Source organism: Asterias amurensis, chromosome 14 (genome assembly GCF_032118995.1).
Source record: "Asterias amurensis chromosome 14, ASM3211899v1".
Lineage (NCBI taxonomy): Eukaryota > Metazoa > Echinodermata > Asteroidea > Forcipulatida > Asteriidae > Asterias > Asterias amurensis.
Window position 1 is genome coordinate 12079527 of NC_092661.1, and position 19640 is coordinate 12099166.

A 19640-nucleotide genomic window follows, 5' to 3' on the forward strand; every position below is an offset into this window, starting at 1 on the left:
GAGTCGATGAGTGTTGGCGGATCACGTGACTTCGATTATGATAAAACATGTATAATGTAAAAACTAGTGTCTAGCCGCAGTTAGAAAACAGTCGTCGTCCTTGATTTATGAGCAAGAGGTCATCGAGGGTCCATCGATTTAGGGGTGGGGAGGGGGTCGGGTGATTAAATAAGAACTTACTTTATTTGTAGAAGATGATTGTAATAAAATTTATTGAAGTGTAAACAGCGCCCTCTCCCGCTCCCTCCATTTTTTTTTTTTTGTCTCTTCAGACTATTATGTCCATTGAGATGGTAGAAAAAATAATAACTACTCTCCCAATCTTTCTATTTCTAACTATATGCCTATAAAGCCTTTTGTTCTCACACTTCATTTAATTACTCTACCAATTAAACATTTTAAATGGTAGAGTAATTAAATGAAGTGTGGAAATCGACAACAAAACATAGGGTACTTTACAGCCTCTTATCCCTTCCTGAGGAGATGAAAAAGGGTTGTGCTAGCTCCCCTTTTTATTAGGGCCTATACACGACGCCCAGAAAGAAATACAATTCACGAACGCATTGGAAAATTGGGTTAGTTTGTATTTGCACGGAAACAAGTCCGATTGAACGTCCATCGGGGATGCCGGGAATTACACAAGATACACTGGTTCCTCTTTTTGCTCAGTGGTTCGGCTTGGTGCCTTTAAAAGTTTACCATAGGTTAAGAACCCGATTTCTATTAAAACCAAGTTCTTTTCAAAATGAACTTGGCCTGCTGTGATGAATCTCTTCCTTGACGGAATCCAGCTTGAAAGAGTCTTCTTCTCAAGCTGACGTACAGCACATTTTCACACGCGCCTAATCTGGCTTGCTGGCCACCATGGAGTGAAAAAAATGTTCGCCCTAAAGGAAGTTTGACGCCCAAAATGGTGGAATGACAGATGCATATTTGTGATGGGGAGCGTTCTGCGTCAGAGGGGCAAAAACATCAAAACGGTTGGGTCTTATTTTGCTCATTTTGTTCGGGCGGGCCCACACCCACCCACTGCCACGCAGGTAATGGTCATAGCCCAAACGCCATCACACTGTGAGCCCCGACAAGCGGTCTCATCAAGGCATATATCATACAACCATAAAGCAGCACCCCCCCCCCCCCGCAAGAAAATTCTGGATCCGCCCTTGGGATTGGGAATGTAATCACCAGAAAAACAAAAAACTATAACAATAGTGGTATAGTTTTATTATCATCGGGAACTAGACAATGAATTAATAGTAAAACAAAATATTATTGTCCTATATTCCCAAAATGCAAGTAACTGACTATAGGCTACTAGAAAAACAAAACAATTCCTAATTTGCATATTTCATTAAAGAGATTAAAACATTGATTGCTCTGTTTGAATCAATAGATGCGTGACGCAAGTGTTATTCTTTTCATCTACCGCTGCTGCCGCTATGGTCAACCTTTCTCGTCAGATCGTAATAGGTGATTATGGTAAAAATTAATAACAGCATGCTTTTATCAATACTATGAACTGGTAGATGTAGATCTACCTTCAATTCTTAAATGTCGCTCATCTTCATGCATGAATTGCCAAACCAGTATCCGCACGGCGATTGTCTGACGTTTGCCAACAACTATTCATCACTTTCTACCCTGTCTCATGAACGAGCCATATAGGCCTATATTGTGTCAAAATGGCCCTCTTATCGGGAATTTTCGAACTCGGCTTTAGGCCTCGTCTCAGCCGTTCCACGCTAGTTTGACTGAGAAACAATGCATCAAATTAATGATGGTGCCCAAACAAGCCGGATCGTAGGGCCTATATACATTCAACTACAAGCGGAGTTTGTGGAAATCTTCCCCAAATTAGTTTTGTTCATCAAGCAGATTTCGAGAGTATTCGGAACTTCGGGCACCCGCAGTACCACCTTCTTGCCATAAAACAGTCTCCATCCAATCATATCAATCACTGATCGCCACGGGTCATCGTTAATCATTTTTTTAAAACCACCATCTTAATCGCCAAGATCACCAACAACTTCACTCCACAAAAATCTGCATCACCTTAAAGGTCTACATCCATCTTTTGCCACGGCATCTTTTAAAATCGCCACGATCATCTATTATACCTTTATCGCCACAACATTAATATTTAACAGCCAATTATAACTGATAACTGGACTAGTGACTGCCATGATCATTATTTCATCATCCATATAAAATTAATTACCATTCTAATCACCGAACACATCACCACGATTATCAGATCACTACGTCATCACATCACCATAATGATCATGCTGCGCCGTCACCTTCATTACCACAAAACAGTCTCAAGACAAACTATAACGATCGCAGATTACACTCGCACTAATCCCTTATATTATTATAACTCACACCACCATCTAAATCACCATGACCACACACCATCACTATCATCACTACGATCATCAAATCATCTTTACCACCCACCACATAAACATCAAGAGCAGCATCAAGAAAACATGGGGTGGATTTCACAAAGAGTTAGGACTAGTCTTATCTAGAGTTAGGACCAGTTACTCGTCCTAACTTAGGACTATCCATGCAATTTGTATATCACCTCCTAACTCTTTGTGAAATCCACCCCTGGTGACTTAAAACCTCACGTCACACCCTCTTACCTCACCGGTGATTTAGCGTTACCGTTAACTAAATACTGCACCGTCTCCAGTGTAAACTGCATCGCCTGAACACCCGTAGACTTCGCCATCTCGATCTAATTATTTTAATCACCAAACAGCAGTAACCTTCCTTACTTTAATGTTCTTTTTATGACAATGTACTCCTGATATTTTATTCAGTTTTAATGAGGTCAGTAACATTATTAGCTGGCAACAAAATAATGACCGTTCATTAAAGCAAAGGTTGTGATGACACTCTGTCACTGATAGTTATGTAACCAATGCTTATACGTGACCATTGACAGTGTACAACAATACTCATTATTTATGCCAGAAAATAATCCCCAATCAATACATAATCATATAATTCTTCGCCGCATCGGTAGTGTAGAAGGGAAACCTTTCATCAGTGTACGACGTATATGCACCTCATTATGTTCTCCTTTAATTAGCGTACAAACATCAGTATTGGGTTGTGTGTGGTTTTGTTTGATCGAATCCTTGCAGCTTAACATATTCTGCAGCGAAGTATCATTAGTATAACGGGAAATACATACATTTTTTCAACAATTTTGATGATATCTTTTACAATGGATTTTGAAAAACGGTCCAATGTTTAGCCCTTGTAAGATGACTCTCTTCAGCAGTCCCCGACAAAAAAATGTAAGCATTAATTTGCTCACAAGCGTATAGGAATATTTTCCCAAGATGGAGTGATTTCATTTTTGTTCAAGGGTGATTTCATTTTGTAACACATAGTCCCAAAAGCCAAAAATGAACTTAAAAAGAAAAGAAAAAAAAAGAAGATTAAATTTCAAAAGGCCGTTTTTTTTGTTTTTTTTAATTTTAATTTTTAGCTATGGGACTTAAAACCTTTCATCAGTGTACGACGTATATGCACCTCATTATGTTCTCCTTTAATTAGCGTACAAACATCAGTATTGGGTTGTGTGTGGTTTTGTTTGATCGAATCCTTGCAGCTTAACATATTCTGCAGCGAAGTATCATTAGTATAACGGGAAATACATACATTTTTTCAACAATTTTGATGATATCTTTTACAATGGATTTTGAAAAACGGTCCAATGTTTAGCCCTTGTAAGATGACTCTCTTCAGCAGTCCCCGACAAAAAAATGTAAGCATTAATTTGCTCACAAGCGTATAGGAATATTTTCCCAAGATGGAGTGATTTCATTTTTGTTCAAGGGTGATTTCATTTTGTAACACATAGTCCCAAAAGCCAAAAATGAACTTAAAAAGAAAAGAAAAAAAAGAAGATTAAATTTCAAAAGGCCGTTTTGTTTTGTTTTTTTTTAATTTTAATTTTTAGCTATGGGACTTAAAGTTCGTTGCATCCTCCCGTGAGTTATGACCGGTCATTGAGAAGTGCGCCCTCTTTTGAAACTTTTACTTGTGCGTGGGACATAAAAATAAAATACCCGCCCGATGATGTAACTGCTGTAAAGTACCATGAAATATGCCGAGAGTGTTATCCCAAATGTTCTATTTTGACTTGTATCAATCTAACAGTAAACCACACGGGAAACTGACAGGGTAAATTTTAAATGATTTGGGGGGGTTGAACAAAATAATTTACGAGAACATGATATTAACCAATAACCTACTACCGGTACTGCTTAAGAAGCCGGTGCTCCACCAAGTGCTTTGAGATGCCTGACTTTAGATTCAAGTTTAGGGGTGAAACATTGCTCCCATCTCTAAAAAATGTCATTAATTCAAAGGAGGTCATTCCTAACAATGTTTTATAAACAGCCATCCGGTGCTCGTTACCGAGTTAGTTTTTATGATCATTAACTTTTGAAGTAGCCATTAAAGGTGTAGGCTACCCTTCCTTTCGTAGTCATTTTGCTATTAAAAAAAAAGGTTACCGGTCGAAATGCCATGTCCCATGCGCCATTGTGACCGTTTTCCTGTTTTTGTTTTGCTTGGCAGGAATTATTTTTGCTTGAGCAGATATTTTAAGCCACAGTTTATCACATATTTTCATACCCTTTATTAAAAATTGATACATTGACAGCCCATTGTCCACCATTAACCACAAACAACCAGAACAAAGTACAAGTCATCTTTCTATCACAAAGAAATGAGCAGCATTAGTGATGTTTAATATAAACAACTGTATTACACTTCTCTTCTGGCTTAGCTAGCTTATAGAAGCCTTTAAAAGGTGTATGTACTTTTTGTAGGACAAAAAACACAATGTCCACAGATTTACATAAAACTTACACAGTTTGAAGATAATGAGAGCATAAAGCTTCCCTGAAAATATTACGTGCCAAGTTCTCCTTTACATCAAAAACAGTATATTAAAACAATATCATTAAACACAGACCCCAAATTTTCACATTTGTGAGAGTGCAAGGTCACTTTTTATTGTATAAAAGGGCACTTCCAGTAGAAAATCATGGGGAACCTTTGATAAGGTGTCCTAGGGAAATCTGTCCACTGGAGATTCTGTCCTTTATATGGGAAATTAACATAGGCTGGAGGATGACGATTCAAAAGAGACCGCTATCAGAAGAAGTTTGTACACAGTTCTCCATTATGAAAAAAAAAATCTCCAAAATTTTATTGTTTATGGCCTAAGTTCCCTTTAGACATTTCTATTTTTTACAAAAGCCTAGAAATTATATGCATCCTAGGACTATGCCTCTCACAAATACTCCTTTAGTAAAACTGTTATAGCACCCTCATGTGTTTACTTTATAAGCACGTAATCATAGACTGGTCCCTTGCCTTGGAAGTGTCGTGGCCGAGCGGTTAAGATCACCGAATTCAAACTCTGGTGTTTCTGATCAGCAGAGTGTGGGTTTGAATCCCAAGCCGTGACACTTGTGTCCTTAAGCAAAACACTTAAATCCATTGCTTCGTCCTTCGGATGGGACTTAAAGCCGTTGGTCCCATGTGTTGTGTAACGCATGTAAAAGAACCCAGTGCACTTATCGAAAAGAGAAGGGGTTCACCCCGGTGTTCCTGGCTGTGGCTGCTTAATGCGCCGTAGCACCTTGTAAACCCTTATAAAGGTGATAACTAATTGGGTCTCAGAATTCATCACTGCAATTACCCATCTTTCTGAAAGTTTATATATACTCAGCGCCTTGAGTACCTTGTTTGGTAGATACGTGCGCTATATAAGACTTCGATATTATTATTAACCGCAAGGATAAGAAAAGGCAGTTGTTTTTACAAACAATTTCATTGGGTACAATGATTTCATTGGATAAACGTGCAGTCATGTAAGCTCACCATATCCTGTGTTTCGATTGGTCCGGCTTCACTTTCCGCCCTCTGAATACAGCAGCGTGCATAATGTACTTGTACATTCATGTCATGTTGTTTTCTATGTTTACATGTATGTATGATTTGACTGCGAATCTCCATGTAAAATGACCGCAAAGTCACAGGTGCTTTAAGATGGGGATTACCCAAGGCTCAAGGCTGGTATCTGGAGTAAGTCACGAGCCGCGAAGTGCGACATCAGATGTCTAGCATAAACATTGCACTGTAAGTCAACATCTTGGAAGTACCTTAGCCTGATTGTTTGTGCTGAGCTGCATGTACATGTACCTTTTGGGAAAAGTGGGCCCTCATGAGTTGAGACCTTGAGATGATGAAAAACCTCACATCTTCTCCAGAGGTGTCAGGCCAAGGATCTTCATACCATTTGACAGTGTCTTCCTGGTGCTGTTAAAGAGCAACAGCCTGGCCTGTGATTGAGAAGAAAAAAAAACACCCAAAAGTAGACTTATTTATCTCAAAAAGTTTTAGTATTATATGTGGAGTGATCATGTTTCAAAGCGAAACCACAAATCATCATCAATTGCAATTTCATTTTTGTAACGATCAAAAGGTCAAAACTTAACAAACCTCAGCCTGGTCTCTGTCAGTTCCTTTCACTCTAAGGGTATTTAGAGCAGTGGACACAAAATGGCTGTGGAGAAAGAAAAAAATGAAGTTAGTGTAAAATCTTCCCAAAATTTTTGGAGTCCAGAGGAGAGTTACTATTAAAACTTTACAACCCTTCAGGTCCCATGTGTTATGTTACGCATGTAAAAGAACCCAGTGCACTAATCAAAAAGAGAAGGGGTTCGCCCCTGTGTTCCTGGTCCGATCGACAGCAAATTGCGCCACAGCACCTTGTAAAAACATTACATGGTGCTATCAGAATTAGGTCTCATAATTCAAAACGTAGTCCCACATCTGGCAAGAAATACTGTACGTTACAGCGCCAGGAGCGTCTCTGGGTGACGGACATGTGCGCTATATAAGAAGCCACAATTATTGTTATCATTATTAACTGGTCATTCTACTGTCTGACCATACATTATCATACATTCGCTGTGGTTTTGAATGACAGATAAACCATGCCAGCCTGCAATAACATTATGACTTTACGTGTTGAATGCATCTACACAGTACACACTCAACCCTCCTATTGTCTAACCATGCAAAATCATTCACCGTGGTTTTGATGTTTTGTGGTGTATACTACACCAGCCAGAAATATGATTTCATGTCATGCGTGCAACTATTCTGTACAGAGTCAACCCTCTTACTGTCTGACCTGTCAATATCACCCACTGTGGTTTTGAATGAAAGACAAACTATGCCAGCCTGCAATATGAAATCCAATGGTGAATTTGCTGGTAACTTACCATAGCTGCAATAAGTAATTGACAAGATGACATGGTTCTAGACCTGCATGTGCCTTCATGATGGCTGTACTAAACGAACTGATATGATTGGCAAGTAGTATGGCTTCTGGTTCACACAGGGTACTCATGTCACACTCTGGATTTAACGATACACCAGAGAGGTGCTCAATACTGCAACAAAACAAAGGAACGCAAAATGTTAAGACATTATTTTTTTAACCCAATTTTTTTTTTTTTTTTTAAATTTTGAAGGGGGTTTATAATGAATGATAGCTTCAATTGGAGTGGTCCATATCAAAAACTTAAATCTATCTTATCTATTTTGTGGAATGAGTAAAGACAAATATACCAGAAAGGGATAAATCCTGCGGGATAAAACCTGTGATGTCTAGATTAGTGTGCCAGCCGCTACAAACTTGAATATCTAGCCCTAATATTGGTGGTCTCCCATTCGCTAAGGGGTGCCAGTCAGAGACCGTTAAACCTTCAACTGCAGTATACCAGGGGTGCGTTCCACTAGCGCAAACGTTGCCAACAGTTGCGCACGTTCGCCAACAATTTCAGGTGGAACGAGTTGTGTGCTGCCATCGTTGGCGAACGTTGGCAACTTTAGGCGAACATACTTCTGAGGTATTGGTGAGTGGTTTTTAAAATGGCGGACAAGCATACGGTATTATTTCTTTGACACAAACATAATTTCATTGCATTTTCTGTGATTTATAATGAAGATTTAAAGTAACAAAGTTAATTAGTTGCATAAACAATGTAGAAAAGAGGACTACATACAGCAAAAACTAAGTTAAAAAAAATACTGCGTATGGTGCATCTTCATTTCAGGGCGCCGCCATATTGACATCGCGTAATGCGCACCAATCGTTCCACAGATAAAAAACGTTTGCGCGAACAGTTGCGAGTTGTTTGCGCGAGTGGAACGCACCCCAGGTATCACACCCAAATTTACCAGTAAAGACCAATGGGGAGGGCGACAAAACCATGCCATATATTGAGCACCATGTTATTTACATTGGATAATTGTCTAAAATACCTGTAAATGTGCAGTAGAAATATGGCTGGATATGTTTAACTTTGGTTTTTGAAACGGTTTGTTTGTTTGAATCAGATTCAAAATTTGTTGGATAAAAACTGCCATCACACCTTTGTTGTATCGCTTGTGGGATTGGCCAACTATCTTTTTTTCTTTCTTTCTACACTTACCTATAGAGTCTTGCATGAGTGTACTGAAGGAATACGCCAGTATCTCCCTGGCTGGTTAGGATGCGTTCCCAGTCAAACTTGTAGTCCGACATTAGCTTGCACCTCAGATCCTGAACGATCATGGCAGAAACCCCCAGGACCTCCGCCACCTCACCGGGGTTAGACAACTCTTTGGTCGCTATAAACATTTTGACACGATCAATAAAGAGAATAATTTATTTGAAGGACATAATTTTCAGTAAAAAATGACACAAAATTGTTTTGTCCTTCGAATGGGACATTGAGCTGTAGGTCCCAAGTACACAGAAAAGAACCCAGATCACTTCTTGTGAAAGAGTAGGGGTTAACCCAATTGTTTTGGTTCACATAGCAGTCCACTTAAGTGCCTTGCTGAACACTAGACCTAGGATTCAAGACACTACCAACCATTGAGATTGCTGTTAAATCTTTTGATGTAACAAAACAAACCCTAAAAAACCTTCTAAAGTATCTGATAACAAACTTACAGTCAGCTTCTTGCATATTGTACAGCATCCTCCTCTTGGCTTCTTCTAAGATATCTTGAAGTAGGACCACATTTCCCTTCCTTGTCTGCATTCCAAGTACTCTACCAAATTTTACATGATTCACCCTACATAGATAAAGCACAATTTGAATTTTACTAAAAAATGGCTTATCCATCCTGACCCAATTATTATTAAGGCCGTTTCTCTACTCAACTCACGGAAAATCGCTAGCGAGACCGAGTTTGCTGCCCTACTACTGTAGGGTGTTGTGGGGCCGCTCTGGGGGTGTTGGGGGGGGGGGGGCACCTGCGGCCTGCCAGGTCCCCCCTAGCTATGCCATGTGCTGCATGCATGGCAAGTGTATTGTAGTGAACAGAAGGGGAGCCGGTTTGCCTGTTTGCGTAAGAGTCTTGGACATGTCTAGGTCACGGTTCGAAATTAGCACTTCAATTATGTCAAAGTAAAAAAAAATTGGGGTGCAAAATTTGTGTGCTAAAATAAACAATTTATTGTAAAACGGCCAAACGGGTGCCCTGTTCCACTTAATTCTGTGTTTTCCAACTTGAAGCTACATAAAGCTGACCAGTGACTGGAAACAACTTTTGCGAGACAACACCTCAGTTGGAACTTCGTACTTCTACACAGATCTTAGATGTATTACATCAATTGTTTTATACCTGTCGGCACATTTCACGTTCAGTTTCTTCAGCACTCCTTTCATCTGGCTGAAATGAACTTCTTGACTCTTGTCGACGACGTAGTAGATCTTGTCAAAGGTGTACCTCTCGTACCTATCCATAGCAGCGGCAATGTCCCTAGTGAGGTACAGGCTACTGCCGTCGCTCTTCATCAGGGTGGGGCACTTGTGTTGGGGATGACTTAAAGACTCTAGGTTAACCACGCCAGTGCCACGTCTGAAGGTGCAAAGATTTTGACATAAGGTTTATATCACGGTACTGCCATCTTGGGTTTTTCCCCTTACATTCAAACCAATGTAATCAAACTCAGCAGTGTTTAGTGATTGATATGGGGGTAGTGTGTACCCGTATTTCTTTTTACACAATGATATGCCGTTAGGTGTTTGGCATTTAGGATCTTTCCATTCCTAGTTGAAAGGATTACATAATAGCCACACTAAGTTTGTCCATTATTGGAAAGATTTGATCCTTCTCTTTACAACAATTGTAAGCTTTGGTATGGAAAGTGAACGTGGATAAAACAGCTTTATTAGAAATGAACTGTGTGAGCAGGCTTGAATAGTTTTTGTGCGTTTTCTTAGGTCATCTCAAGTCGCCATTGGGCTTCTATCTACAATGTATCTATCTATCTTCCTTCAAGTACAGATCCTCTTAGAAGTTGGGTGACTCCCGAGTAATGTTGTACTATGTGCGGTGCAAAGGGTGCGGGTATGGGAATGCGTATTTAGTGATGAACTATTTCTTCGTCCCATTTAAAAATGGATCTAGTGCTTTTTTAAATGAATGTGCAATGTTTTTCTGTGTGAATTTTTAATATTTTATCATAAGTTCACTTCTGTAGATTGTTGTTAGCTGGGATCCATGGGAGATCAGTGAGTTTTTCTTACTGAATGGATTTCCCAGGATAAACAAGAAACACAATAAATAAAATAAATATAACTGGGTGATGAAGGGGGTGCGGGTAAACATCAAAAGGCAAGCAGGGTATAGTGCTTTGCCGACTGAGGTCACCATAGGGGCTGAAAGGGCTTGTACATTTTGTTACTGGTAAAATTCTTAATACTTACTCTGAGATGTGAAGTAAGTCTTTTTCATTCAGAAGTTGGAGAAGGTTCTTAGCCTTCTCCAGGTATTGAGATTCTCCTTCATAAACATCAAAGGCGACCCCTAATTTCTGCAACAGTTAAATATATATTTGATAGATTCTTTTGGATCATTTGTGGATTCGAATGTCGGCAGAGTGGCTTGCCCGTTCCCAACAGGACACCAGAAGCACTGAGTATACAGAGTTTACAGCACATCTTTGTAGGGTACCAAAATACTACAAGGCAGAGGTCTCCTGAGAATGAAAGTTGTCTGTCATAAGACAGCATTATTTCCCACCGACATCTACAACTAATTGGAAATTGTATAAAGAAAACCTCCTAACCCATGTCTCACCAACAACCCAAATGAATTTATCAAATGACTTATACAAACATACATACATAAAACAGAGCATTTATAAAGCGCCTTTTCAACAGGATCAAAGCCCTGTAAAATTAGCAAACCGATGGAACTAAACTACAACATACTACACTTGATACAATTTTTGTTTAAAGATCTGCTTGAACGAAAATGTCAAGTCGTGAACTTTGCTGAATTTCATTGAAAAGGTTTTCAATGAATAAACAAATCGACTCATATGATTATAAATAAATTTTAATCGTGTAAAAAAAGAATCATTTTGAATACCCTTATCCAGCGCTTCTCTGAGAAAAACTCTGTTACGCAATTTGTAAAGCCGCTTTGTTGCAGCGTGGCGGTATAACAAAGCAAACTACAACAAATGACGTCATAGCATTGTCCTTTGACGCGCACCGTCATTGGCAAAAGTGTTTTTAGTTTTTCAAAACCATTAGGTCGGGGCCTGATTTTTTAATTGATAATTACGAATTCAGAAATCTACACATATCAAAGTTACATTAAAATGGTGAACAAGTGCACAATAAACAAGTTAAAATAGCATTTCTGTTAAAAACATTCCGCTCAAGTAGCTGTTTAAGAGTTTTCTTGAAAATCAGCAAAGAGTTACGATTTCTGATGGATACTGGGAGCAATAAAACAGAAAGTCTGTTGTGGATAGATGAGGGTGTTCTGACTTACGGTATATGTTGAAGTGTATTCCTTAATGCTGAGCTCCCTGAACCGTCTCCATATGCTAAGACACTGGTCATCACCTTTGAGAACAAAATTAAAGATGATAATAATAAATATTTTTTATTGTTGGATATTTATACTTAAAAAAAAAATTCACGTTTTATTCTTGCACATCAAAGTCATAGCAAAACAGCTGAACTTACAATGATAAAAAGTCATACAAACTGACTGCAAAACACATTAGAAAAGAGATACAAAGATGACAATGGGACAAAAATATTTGGCACAATTATTAATTAAGAAGCCTGGAGGGAAATGGAATGGCACTTTTTCCATACACTGTTAACCCTGTAAGTGTAATGAGGTTCATTATAATGATAGCACAAAGCTTCCCTTAACATATTACTTGCTGAGGTGCTATAGTTTTTAGTAAAACAATGTCATAAAATACATGTTTGTACGCTTTACATGCTCAAATCTTTTTTGTCTCAATGAGACAAAAATATTTTGGGACTTGTTTTTCTCATTTCTCAAAAAACTACAGCACCTCAGCAAATAATATTTTAAAGGAAACTTTCTACCATCACTATTTTTAAACTGTGTGAGTTTAATGTAAATCTGTGGACATTGTGTTTTGTGTCCTACATAAAGTACCCAGGCATGCTACAATTACTGGTATTTTGTTTAAACCCAAGTAGACCATGACAATGACCATGGACCAGGACCCAAAACCACACATTTACAATAACACCATATTTTTCAAAAAGTTTAAAAGCAAAAAATGAGAAGCAAATGAAATATCAACAATCTCCGGACCGCTATATATCTGCGTCAGACCAACCTTCCTCCATGGCACGTGTGAACCGCTGGGCTTCCTGGTATACATCAGGTCTGGTATCTGCCTCTCTATTCACCTGAACGTACACATCAAACAGATGCTGAATCGGGTCAGATGAAAGCTTCTCCTCCGATCCAAACCGTTGAAAACCCACACCAAGCAATCCTGGTTTAGAGAGGAAAATGGCATTCACAGAAAGAAAATAAACTCCTGCCCCCTCAAAAATAAAATGCCGTAATCAACTGCCATTTTTTCTCCCTTAAAGGCAACACTATCGATAATTACTCAAATCAATTGGCATAAAAACTTACTTGGTACTGAGCAATGGAGAGCTGTTGATAGTATACAACATTAAATGAAACAGCTCCCTCTGAAGTAACACAGTTTTGAGAAAGAAGTATTTTCCACCTTAATATTTGAATTTTGATTTCAAGACCTCAGAATTAAATTTTGAGGTCCCGCAGTCAAGTATCTGAAAGCACAAATAGTTCAAATAGTTTCTTCCATTTTCTTCCATTGTTATCTCCCAACTTCGACGCCCAAGTTTGTTATTTTTTGCATATGTTGAGAAACACCAAGAGAGAATACTGATCTTTGACAATTACCAATAGTGTCCAGTGTCGAGAAATGTTGACAGAAAGGTTGACAGAATGCATACAGAGAGAAACAGGCACTGTAAACTATTACAAAGTGTTGAAATGACAAAACAAGTAAACCCTTTCTGGGTCTCTCTTGACAACGCTACTTGCTAAACGTAATTTTGAGTTCTTTTAGGCACGTGAGTGCCGCGAGTTTCGGCCACTCAACGAAATGTCTGCTCCCTTTCAGCAATGAGAGTAAAGCTTCTGTCACCAGGCTTTGCTGTGGGTACGTGTGAAAGACAGACGAAAAGAGTTAGAGCTACATGTAGACGTAAAGAGTTAGAGCTACATGTATAATGTAGGTTTGGTCTTGAGGAGGTGCAGGCCTTGTACTTCACAGAGGCAAGGGAGGCCATGACCTTTGTTGCCCTGGTCTTGGCCTTGGTAACCCTTAAAAAGTTTCCACAAGACTTTCCAATGGAAGTGCCCTTTTCAAAACGAAAATGGCCTTGCCCTCTCAACGAAAAGTTCCAGGCCTGGAGCTAGGTGTAGGTGTAACGCAAAAAGCAGGATTGTCATTTACTACTTTTTTCTTCTTTTTTCTATGCAAGTCGCCTGACACACAAGGCCTGAAGGCCACTTCAAGGTGTGGGCTACAATTTTTTTTTTCCAGAGGCCGTTGCCACCTACTCCTAGGGCTGAAACAGGGTTACCCCTTTCACAGTCCATGCGAATGTAGGCTTGGGTATCATCAATTCGAAGCCTGGCCGGTAGAGCAGAAAGCACTACCTCCCCAATTTACTACACGACATGAGCTTTTTCTAAAGTCTTACCGAACTGCACTCCCCAGTCTCCAAGATAGTTCACCCTAGTCACGTTGTGGCCCAGGGCGCTATGCAAATTAGCTATGCAGTTCCCTATCAAAGTTGACCTCAGATGACCAGCGTGGAACGGCTTGGCAATGTTTGGAGAACTGAGAAAGGAAAAATAACCTATGTTGCTTTAAATCTTTGAGATTAAATTTTAGATTAAATCTAAACATTTTTGCACGGGCAACGGTTATTAAGTAAAAAAACCTTCGCCAACTTTCTTTTTGATAGAATTTTCAGAGGCTTCGCATTCTCTTGTTCACTAAAACTTTACAACAGTATTTCGAACATTAAGGTTAGTAACTAGGATCAACATTTTCGGTAAAGTATAAGTTGAAGTGATGGCAATTCTATCTCATACATGTATATTAACCCTTTACAATTGCCTCTGCGGCAAGTAATCAGGCCTGCACATATTGCCACCACGCACAATTTGACTAAGGACCTTTTTCACATCAACACAATCTTTGACATGTTTCCCGCCTGCAGTAGTGATAACAAATACTGAATCTTCTTGCACCAAAAAGGGTCCGGACTGTTTTATTTGATAATACAGTACACTGGTTTGAATGGAAACATAAATAAGATGGCTGCCCCCACGACTAAGCCTGGGCGACTATAAAATTCAATACTCAACTAGTCACGCCTTAAATAGTCGCCATTTTGACACTACCTGCGACTAATAATGCATATTATTTGCACTGAAAGGATTGAAGGATTGTGATACCATACTGATGTCTGATTGTGTTTCTTTAGTCAATTTTGTTGTCATGAATGGTTGTGAGCAACACAATTGGTTCACCAAGCAGGAACTCGTGACTATTTTTTGCAGTAGTCGTGGCGGCACGACTAACCAATTAGTTGAAGAAAGGTAGTCGCCTTAACAATCAGTAGTCCCGACTTTGACACTAGTCGCACAAGTCACCCAGGCTTAACCACGACACAAAGGACTGTACCAACCTGTACTCAATAATGACCCTGTCTTCCTGCCTGTCCTCCCACGGCTCTGGAGTGACTCCGTACTGCCGTCCTTCTGTTTGTACCTGTTCCAACACCTTCTGTACCATCACTGATGGATTGACCTCAAAGGTCACCAATCCACGCCCAGCCACATGGATGTGATGTATGTGGGCTGGACAGGCAATCTGGTGGATAAAAGATTCACATGGTCCTATTGTTTTATCCAAACCTCACTTAGAAATAATTTTTTGTATAGCTCATGCTTTCTCTATCTTGCCCACCCTCATCACCCTGAGTAAATTAACTACCAAAGACGAGATATAAGACGAGTTTTCTTGTAGTCGTATCCCTTAAAGACACTGGACACTATTGGTAATTGTCAAAGACCAGTGTTCTCACTTGGTGTATCTCAATATGCATAATTAATGACAAACCTGTGAAAATTTGAGCTTAATCGGTTGTCGAAGTTGCGAGATAATAATGAGAGAAAAAAGACCCTTGTTACACGAAGTTGTGTGCTTTCAGATGCTTCATTTCGAGACCTCAAATTCTGATACTCTGAGGTCTTGAAATCAAATTCGTGGAAATTCACTTCTTTCTCAAAAACTACATTACTTCAGAGGGGGCCGTTTCTCACAATGTTTTATACTATCAACCGCTCCCCATTACTAATTATCAAGTAAGATTTTATGCTAATTAATAATTGTTTTGAGTAATTACCAATATTGTCCACTACCTTCAAGGTGACCCATGGCTGCTGCTTCCCAGGTTGTAGCTTTAACTTGTGAGTGATCCCTGGCTAATGGCAGTTAAAGGCAGTGGACACTATTGGTAATTACTCAAAATAATTATTAGCATAAAGCCTTTCTTGGTGATGAGTAAAACATTGTGAGAAACGGCTCCATCTGAAGTGCCATAGATTTTGAGAATGAAGTAATTTTCAACGCATTTGATTTTGAGACCTCAGATTTAGAACTTGAGGTTTCGAAATCAACCATCTAAACGCACACAACTTCGTGTGACAAATGTGTTTTTTTCTTTCATTATTATCTCGCAAGTTCGATGACCGATTGAGCTCAAATTTTCACAGGTTTGTTATGTTATGCATATTTTGAGATATACCAACTGTGAAGGCTAGTCTTTGACAATTACCAATAGTGTCCACTGCCTTTTTAAGTGTGGCTTCTGACTGGCACCCCAAATAAGCATTTTGACAAAATAGGGAGACTGCCAACATAGGGCTTTAATAATGGCTCCTTTGGAAGAGCACCAAGAATTCACGGTTGCAGAAAAAGTATGCCATGATTTGAAAAATGAAATTAATTCCACTATTCCAAATTGTTAGTTCTTGAAGTCAGGAAGTAGAAAGCTCATGACAAAAATGATTGGATACACATGTACATGTAAGTATTTCTTTTCTGATAAATCAAAGAAGGCAGTGATGTTGACAAAAATAAGAGCGAGGTGTGCACTGCAGGAAACAACAATGTGGGTTGCCTTACAACTAAATAGATTGGGTGAAACATTGTTCACCGAGTTCCAATTTAAAATTCTACATGTTTGTTAAATATCACCTTGGATGCAATTTCTCCAGTGAACCTTTGCAACCCATCCGATGAGCTGCCATTTTTTGAAGAGGAGTTTTTCTGAAATATAGACTTCAGTGACAGACCGTATTCCACGACAGGTCTACAAAACATATAGGAAAACAATTGGAAAGAATTTTAATACATTACCAGTTTTGTGAATTTGTGCGGTAAGAATGGATACTACTTTTTGTAATTCTTGTGAAAATCTTTGGGTACTGTCCGGACGAATGATGTAGGGTTTATGATTATCGCAACTAGTTAAACACAGGCCTGGAATTTCGTCTTCAAAAGAGCAAGGCCATTTTCATTTTTTAAAAGGCCATCTATAGTGTTAAAATGTCTATTGAGAATGGGAAACTTTTAAAGGGGCTCGAACGAAGGTCAAAACCCAGGGCAACTAATTTGACCACAATAATGTAGCTTGGGAAATCTCACCTTCTCTTGGTAGCAGGCAGTGGTGATATTAGTGGAAGAATACTGTTTTCATGGTAACCTGTTGCCTTGGCAACCTACAATACAATGAAGAAATAAGACAAAAATAACAGGTCATGATTTCATCAATTCAATCACCTCGAATATGGAGGGCGGAGGGCACTTAAAAAAACTCAAACACATTTATGAACAATGTAGACCTTTTCGCAAATACCACATGTGCAAGCGCTAATTGTTGAATATGGTGCGTGCTGGTCTAGTTGCGATAACGATCATAACATAACCCTCGACGGAAGGAGGGTATCGCCACTAATGCTGGTCTAGCTAGTGATCAAACATGATCGCAAGCTAGACCAGCATGCACCTTATTCCATGCCTAGCGCGCATACCATGTATTTGCGATAATGTCTAAAAGAAAACTGTAAATAAAAACATACAAACTTGTTAAATATATGGTCGCCGGACTGTGTTAAGAAATAGTGTAAATGTTGGGCGCAATCCGTCAATCTGCGCGATCAACCGATCGTGCTGCGCTATCGACCGATTTTGCTGCACTATTGAAAGATCATCCCCTATTGGTCGCGCAGCAATCGGTCGATCGCGCAACAATCGGTCAATGGCGCAACAATCGGTCAATGGCGCAACAATTGGTTGATCGCGCAACATGCGGCAACGAACATGCGTATCCTATAATCCTGCCACAACTTTTTCCTTTGTTTAATTAATGAAATAAAACATTTTTATAATTTTTAGTAGGCCCCCTACTTCAAAATAAATATAGTATTTTAAGTGAAAAAGTGGAAAAGTGAAAAAGTGGTGGCAGGACACTGAAGTTTTCTGAGAACATCTAGCAAATCAGCTAGAACAGGCTTTGAAATTGGATAACATTTTAGAAGGAAAAAGAAGCTGTATGTAAGCCCCTCCCCCTCCTCATTCATATAGTAATTTGATACTACTCCCAGAACTATGCGGTTTCGTTCCGCGGGAGACGATATTAGTCGATAGCAGAACCGTCTCCCGTACGGGAGACGATAGGCTAATAATAGCGGAACGAAACCGCATAGTTCTAGGAGTACCTCCTTCCCACACAGGCCACTCAGTACAGTGCCTTACTTAAACACTGTTGTTATTAAAAAATAAGTTTTCAGAAAAAAACAACCTGGTGAAAAGGTCTACACTAACTCTAAGTCTAATAACATTGAACCGAGACGTCAACGGAGAAAATCAAATAAATGTATTACCTGAAGAGCTATTTGTCGTCTGAAAAATGATGCCATTTGGTGTGTTTTCGGCACATTTCAAGAAGTTCAAACTTTAAAACTTCGCGCAAACTCCAGATACATGTAGGAAGTCCGAACTACAGAAGTTAACAGCATGTTCAGCATGCAGTAGTAGAGACGTCTAGGTCCATGATTATTTTACTTTGGCACCAGACTTTATAAAAGATCCACAGTTGTTCATCTTTTAGTCCTCAATGGGGGCCCCATTGATATCTGATATATTATTCCGTTTCATCATTCAAATAAGTTGGAATTTTCGATCTAACAAGTGTTAAAACAAACCTAGAACCTATAAAAAAAGTAAAATATTCAACAGACTGAAGTGAGTACCAAATTTAGGCCCAACACAAAATTTGGTGCTCGCAAGAAAGACCGTCAATGACCGTCAAAGACAGCGCGAAGGGATTACCGAATTCTCCTGAAATTGAAATACTTTCATTGAAAACGTGCGCAATTTTATTTTGTTTCTTAACATGTGTCTTTCTATTAACTCAAATCAGGGCTGCCACTTATTCAATGTAATTCATAGTATCCCGTTCAGCCGAACTATTCAATAACTGAACCATGAGTCATCCTGGCATGTCCCATGTTATCCGAATTAAAGGCAGTGGACACTATTGGTAATTACTCAAAATAATTAACTTCATAAAACCTTTCTTGGTGACGAGTAATGGGGAGCGGTTGATAGTATAAAACATTGTGAGAAACGGCTCCCTCCGAAGTGACGTAGTTTTCGATAAAGAAGTAATTTTCCACGAATTTAATTTCGAGACCTCAAGTTTAGAACTTGAGGTCTCGAAATCAAGCATCAGAAAGCACCGACTTCGTGTGACAAGGGTGTTTTTTTCTTTCAATATTATCTCGCAAACTCGACGACCGATTGAGCTCAAATTTTCACAGGTTTGTTATTTTATGCATAGGTTGAGATACACCAAGTGAGAAGACTGGTCATCGACAATTACCAATAGTGTACATTGTCTTTAAAAGGTTTTAGGGCGACTTCCGCACACTTTTTGATAGCGAAGAACAATAGGCGGGTTTGCTCAGAAGCGATCTCAATTACAGCCTTCCCTATGGGAATTTTGTGCACAGCTGAGCTGTCGGACATAAAAACAAAATTTACAACGGGTTAATTTGATCCCGCGCTCAATGTTAACAAGTTTTGCACATTCGGATGGCCATTTGTATATACAACTTAACGATTT

The 19640-nt window shown here is 39.2% G+C and overlaps 1 protein-coding gene across 1 annotated transcript; it reads right to left on the reverse strand.

Annotated features, from left to right (window-relative positions):
• Positions 1 to 4767: 4767 nt before the first annotated feature.
• Positions 4768 to 18769, reverse strand: LOC139947470 (probable arginine--tRNA ligase, mitochondrial). Its single transcript, XM_071945393.1, has 14 exons — positions 18397 to 18769; positions 17159 to 17232; positions 16709 to 16823; positions 15135 to 15319; positions 14139 to 14278; positions 12728 to 12889; positions 11893 to 11966; positions 10815 to 10921; positions 9727 to 9963; positions 9050 to 9174; positions 8544 to 8721; positions 7329 to 7499; positions 6541 to 6604; positions 4768 to 6380 (listed from the first exon to the last, which is right to left on the reverse strand). The coding sequence occupies exons 1-14, from the start codon at positions 18430 to 18432 to the stop codon at positions 6294 to 6296; spliced, it is 1755 nt and encodes a 584-aa protein (XP_071801494.1). The 5' UTR covers positions 18433 to 18769; the 3' UTR covers positions 4768 to 6293.
• Positions 18770 to 19640: the final 871 nt, after the last annotated feature.